The 5,889-nt window shown below is 40.4% G+C and overlaps 1 protein-coding gene across 1 annotated transcript; it reads left to right on the forward strand.

Annotated features, from left to right (window-relative positions):
- Window positions 1-1,580: 1,580 nt before the first annotated feature.
- Window positions 1,581-4,722, forward strand: LOC124260205. Its single transcript, XM_046694470.1, has 3 exons — window positions 1,581-1,946; window positions 3,998-4,129; window positions 4,380-4,722. The coding sequence occupies exons 1-3, from the start codon at window positions 1,619-1,621 to the stop codon at window positions 4,643-4,645; spliced, it is 726 nt and encodes a 241-aa protein (XP_046550426.1). The 5' UTR covers window positions 1,581-1,618; the 3' UTR covers window positions 4,646-4,722.
- The last annotated feature ends 1,167 nt before the right edge of the window (window positions 4,723-5,889 follow it).

Below are 5,889 nucleotides of genomic sequence, written 5' to 3' on the forward strand. Positions count from 1 at the left end.
TCGAAATGTCCTCTTTTCTGTATTTACTATTTTTTCACTTATTTACAGGTACAGTACATGTAGTCAATGTGTGCCGTTGATAGGTACCATTGTGCTGATATACAAGTATACAAAACAATCAATGATATTTCTATAGAAAAAAAGTCTGTAAATGTCATCATAGAGCATCATAACTTCAATAGTGTGTGTGTGTGTACATATGCATGCACGTATGTACATATGTATGTATGTATGTATGTACGTACGTACATACGTACGTGTGTGTGTGTGTGTGTGTGTGTGTGTGTGTGTGTGTGTGTGTGTGTTCGCATTGTAAATATATGAAATAACGATAACATAGACAAAATTATTCATCCGAAAATTTCTATCGAAATTTCCTGCTGAATTTCCATCAATATGTCCTCTTGATCAGGTAAAGGTAGCATTGCATCTGGAAATAGGGCATTTAGTGCAGCCAACCTGTCCGCAAATGTATGTCTGCCTGAATTGTTGTCTGAGGATTCCGTTCTTAAAGCCATAGATGTAAAATCAGGATCCTCTACAGCGCCTGTCAAATGGGCTGTACAATAGCCGTATTATAACCATATTTTGTGATTTAGGGCTGAAGTGTCTTGGCCCCTACAGATCGTGCGGTACATGCTGCCCGTGGAGCTTCTCACTTACTCAGATCCTGACTGCATCATTTGAGAAACGTGTCCGTGCGGTCCGTTGGTTTTGCAACTGGAAATGAAAAAATATATATAATCCCCATACAAAATGTTTGTCCCCTTACACTTTATATTGACAACCTTCACAACATTTCCTTTATCCCATATAAGAGAACTATCTGTCAAAATCTTAATAATGTTTCAACACGAGTAGACCATGGGTCCTATTGTTTGGTAGCTACTTTGAATGCTCGACTCGGGTTAAAAATGATATTCAGCAACCTGTGTTTGTAGTAAGAGGCAATTATTGGTCGGGTGGTAGGGATCGTTGACTTGGTTGATCTATGTCATCGTATCCTAGTTGTTTAGATCGATGGTCATGATGCCAGCCACTGGATTGTCTGGTAGTGAAAATATTCGAGTCTGGTCCAGACAGGTTTGGACACGATGATATGTGTCAACCAAGTCAGCGAGCCTGACTACAGATCCCGTTAGTCGCCTCCTGCAAGAAGCATGTAAGACCAGTTCTAACCCGGATGTATTAATGTTGTACAGGAATCATATCTGGCCTGGAGTGACGAAATAAATACGTTTTAGAAAGTTTACAAACATTATTATTGCCTATTGAGCGACGACTATCGATCATGGCAAACACTCAATGGATATCTAAGAGAATATCCCGTGGAGTTGATAAAGTTCAGATAAAGACTTTTACTGTTGTCGTCAACACATCTTCGTGAATCTAAACGCTAAACAGATTACTAATGCAAACACCCCACATCGAAATCTGTTTGATGTTTTACAACGTCAGTCACGCAAGAAATGTTTTCCACACCACACCACCCCTGTACACTTTTCTGGTTACTGGTTGTTTCGAGCAAAACAAAATAGTGCTGGCTTAGGTTTTCTAGTGCACAGTCTTCGTCAGGACGCTCACGCGTATACACGCCACTGCAGAAACTGCGTTGAATATGACAAGGATGTCCAGAAGTTCCTTATATATCCTGGCACTATGGTGGACGTGTTCGGTGGATTCAACAAGCGTCATTCAGGAGTGTAGTAATTATCACTATACTCAGGCGTCCACGCTTGATAATCAGCTCTTCTTCCACAGGCTGTTGTGGGAGAAGAACTCTACGAAGAAACTTGAATGTGCCACCTTCTGTTTCCAAGAGAAAACCTGTGTTAGTTTTCAAGTGAACACAGAAGAATCTGTCTGTCGAGGGTACGCCGTCACCTTCAACCCCACCTCTACGAGTGACTCAGCTCCAGGATATGTTCTGTACGAGTCAAAGAAAGGTAATTGTTCATTGTTGTATTTTCTCCGCTTCGTGGGTAATAGTTCAAGCAAAATTAGCAGGAACTTAAATTGGGGATTTCAGGAAACACTAAACTAAACCCATTTGCACCGTCACTGCAGCCTCGCACTTCATGAATATTATGCTTATGTTTGAAACACTTGTAGGCTTATTAGAGAGGGGGTTCTTAGATCTTATGTTGAACACAGCATCGATGGCATAAACTGTTGTATACATACTGCTATGTAGGAAATTAAAACAAACACATTTACCTAATCAAAATTGGTAGACCTCGTATTACTCTGTGAGTGGGGAGGGGATCAAATAACCCTCCGTCACCTAACAGGTCGTTAATCCGCTGAAAATAGATCATGACTTCGCTGTCTTTGGCGGAGCCTGCACGATCTGGTGTCCACTACCCTGATGTTGTGGGAATATTAAATCAGGGTAAAAATACAGTCACCCTCACTTTTTACAATGAATTTGATGCTGTAACAATAGTCAGAAAACATGATTTTGAAGTCTTCCAATTTTGTTGAAAGTATATGATATTGCGTTTGTCTAAACCCGGTCTTGTTCCATAATAGCTGAAATAGTGCCGATACGATGGTGTATTTCACTCACGAACTCGCTTTTACTGTTGTTGGTAGTGTACATTTTCAGTCGGCCTTCAATTAGTTTTTTGATGGATGTACAGGACATTCCCAAACATGACGCTGCAGCTACCACAATAATGCCTTTTCGGAATGCCGTGTTTTAACTTGATCATAAGTTCGCGTTTGCTCAGGTCAACATTTCTACTAATCAAACTAGTCATTTAAACAGCGCGTGTTTCCAGTCCGTGAAAGTCTGGTCCGCCTCCGTTGTGTAGTGGTTAGAGCGTCCGCCCGGAGAGCGGAAGGTCGCGGGTTCGATCCCCGACAGCGTCATGCCAAAAGACGTTAAAATATGGTACTTGTTGGTCCCTGCCTGGCGCTCGGCATTAATGGGTACAACAAGGACTGGTCGGCTCGGAGTCAGTAGAATGTGTCTGAGTGGGGTATTTATGCTTCACTACGGCATGGTATCTCAGTGGGCTAGCACTATAAAACCAGCTTCAGTCTGGGCTAGTACAAGCAGCCTCACACACACACACACGCATGCACGTCGTCATATGAGCGAAATATTCACAAGCACGACGTTAAACCCAATTTCACCTCACCTCACCGTGAAAGTCTGCCCAGGGACGCTAAGATGAACCCTGACTCAAGTGTTTCAGTTGTATTGTCATTTCGAAGTAGTGAGTTTTCAATCTAGTCGCTGAGTGTCTGAATGTTCGTGAGGCTGTCTGGGGTTGAATTTCACTGAACTGGACCCGCACTGGAAACTGGAACTGGTGCGTGTTTTTGGAACACACAGATCCTTGGAACCTGAATGTAAAGATCACGATGGAATATTCTTACATACCTGTGGGTGAGAAACCCATGTGAGACATATATGTGCAGCATGATATTTACTGAAATATCATGAGGTTTTAAATGATTGATTGTTTGTTCGCCTAACGAACAGCCAGCAAGCAGCAATATTCCAGCTGATATAATAAATAATTTAATTGAATCTCGAGTAGACAATCCAGTAATCAACATCATGATCTTCGATCTACGCAATTTGGATACGGTGACGTGTCAACCAAGTCAGCTAGTCTGATCGTGTGGCACCCGATCCCGTTAGTCGCCTCATACGACAAGCATGGGTTGCTGAAGATCAATTCTAACTCAAATAATCTGAATAGGTGGTGAAATCTGAACCAATATATCATCTCAATGATGAATGGTTATTGAATAATGACCGCAAATAAACCAAAATAAAACCTACAAAATGAAAACATGACAGAAATTATAAGTTTGATTAACCTTAATCTGCTAGCAGATTGTATTTTTCAGATTTGTGAGTCCGTAAGTATTTAAGTAAGTCAGTTTTTCAACCATAGTTGACTTTAGGATTTTTCAAGATTGGTTAGCTTATTGCCTCAAAATGACGGATTAGAACTCTAAACCATCTCTTCTCTTTCAGCGGTAGGATTTATTGGATCTTCATGTCAGAACAACTCGGAGTGCACCGTGCCAGACTCTGTCTGTGTCAACTCGGAGTGCATGTGTGACCCAGGGCTGTCCTTCTCACCACTGTCAGCGACCTGCAATGCCAGTAGGTACAATTTTATCTTTCTAATAATGATGCTCTCAAGTAACTATGAAAAAAGTGCCAGGTGTAAGTTTTCAGCATATAAGATGGATGTATTACTATGAATTATTACTTTTGTCACAAAGTTGACGTGTTGATTAAAGCTTTTGTTATATGACTGCCTTTTGTCAGTCTTCATTGCTGACAATTATATGCAGCATTTTAACATCTTCATGATGCCTCCTTATTTATGAGGTGAAATATCTCATTACAGCTTGCACCTCGTACGGTCCTCATTACACTGCAGTACACGGCTACCACATCGGTCACAACAACATGGCTACTTTCAGGGAGGTCACTAGACAGCAGTGCAGAGAACACTGCTCAAGCACGACCAACTTTGTCTGTCGGTCAGCTGATTGGGCAAACGGGAGGTGTGACCTCACTTCGGCAACTCTGAAGACTGTCCATGCAAATAACTACTTTAAAGGACAGGATAAGGAACTCAAAACGCATTTTGTTAGAGAATGTGAAATATAACCTTGTTGCCAATCTTCCGTGTTCTCTTTGAATTACTAGTATACCAAACCTGGCTCACCTGAACGAATAGCACATGCTTTTTCCCCCCCCCTTGATGATTTTAGGTTTTTGTTTTTTGTTTGTTTGTATTTTTGTTTGTTTGTTTTGTTTTGTTTTGTTTTTGTTTGGTTTGTTTGTGTGTGTGTGTATGTGTGTGTGTTTGTTTGTGTGTGTTTGTGTGTGTGTTGTTGTTTTTTTGGTGTTTTGTGTGTGTGTTTTTGTGTGTGTGTTTTTTTTTGTGTGTGTGTTTGTGTGTGTGTGTGTGTGTGTGTTTGTGTGTGTGTGTGTTAGGGATGGAATCCTTAAATCATCACACCGTTCGTCACTGTTTGCTCGAATTGCTCGTGTCTCCGTTTTATGCCATACAACTAGAATATTGCAGACTGCGGTCCTAAATAACAAAATATCGAACCTGAGTTTGAAAACTCATTTTCTGCTAGACTAGGTAACTGAACTTTGGCGTTTATGATTTCCAATATTAACGTAAGGTCTACATTAAAAAAGGTAAAGCCTCTAGTAAAAAACAAAATGATAAATAAGGATTATGTCTGATTGGAATCTTTGATGAGTTGATGGTAAGCTGGAGGTAGGTAGCCTTGATCACGTTTGTTTCTTGGAGTCTTTTGATTCGGATCTGTTCGTTTTTTCATGCCATAGGCTTCTCCGCTTTTTTGAAAGTACACCCAATCCATACAACTGTAAAAACATTTCCTCGTAGTTTTCTTGCAACAATAATCTTTCCTGCACTTGCATGATGACGGTCGTTGAATCTCCATCGAAATGCCATTCCTAATTGTAATAAAGCCTTGCAACCATACTCTGTACATCACTTGCATCATAATAGTGGTTGAATACCGTAAAGTACAGGATAAGGAATTCGTCACGCACTTTGCTAGAGAATATGACATATAACCTTGTTGTCATTCTTTCAAACGTGTTCTCTTTGAAGAGTACCATACTTGGCTCACCTGAATGAGTTGCACTGACTTCACAAGGTCACTCCATTGAAAAAGGTCGCTCCTAATTGTAATAAAGCCTTGCAACCATACACTGTACATCACTTGCATGTTAACGGTGGTTGAATCTTCATCGAATTGTCACTCCTAATTGTAATAAAGTTTTTCACCCATATAACTTATCTTTACTTTGTTGTTAATATTCGAGTGCCATAATGTATATATTAAAGTTTGGTAAATGTGTACTTG

This window comes from Haliotis rubra, unplaced genomic scaffold (assembly GCF_003918875.1).
Source record: "Haliotis rubra isolate DU_JTF1 unplaced genomic scaffold, ASM391887v1 Scf1187, whole genome shotgun sequence".
NCBI lineage: Eukaryota > Metazoa > Mollusca > Gastropoda > Lepetellida > Haliotidae > Haliotis > Haliotis rubra.

Coding starts and splice junctions, on each gene's coding strand:
- LOC124260205 (XM_046694470.1), top strand. CDS start 1,619: ATGACAAGGATGTCCAGAAGTTCCTTATATATCCTGGCACTATGGTGG. Junction 1,947..3,997: donor TCTGTACGAGTCAAAGAAAG/GTAATTGTTCAT, acceptor CTTCTCTTTCAG/CGGTAGGATTTATTGGATCT. Junction 4,130..4,379: donor GTCAGCGACCTGCAATGCCA/GTAGGTACAATT, acceptor ATCTCATTACAG/CTTGCACCTCGTACGGTCCT.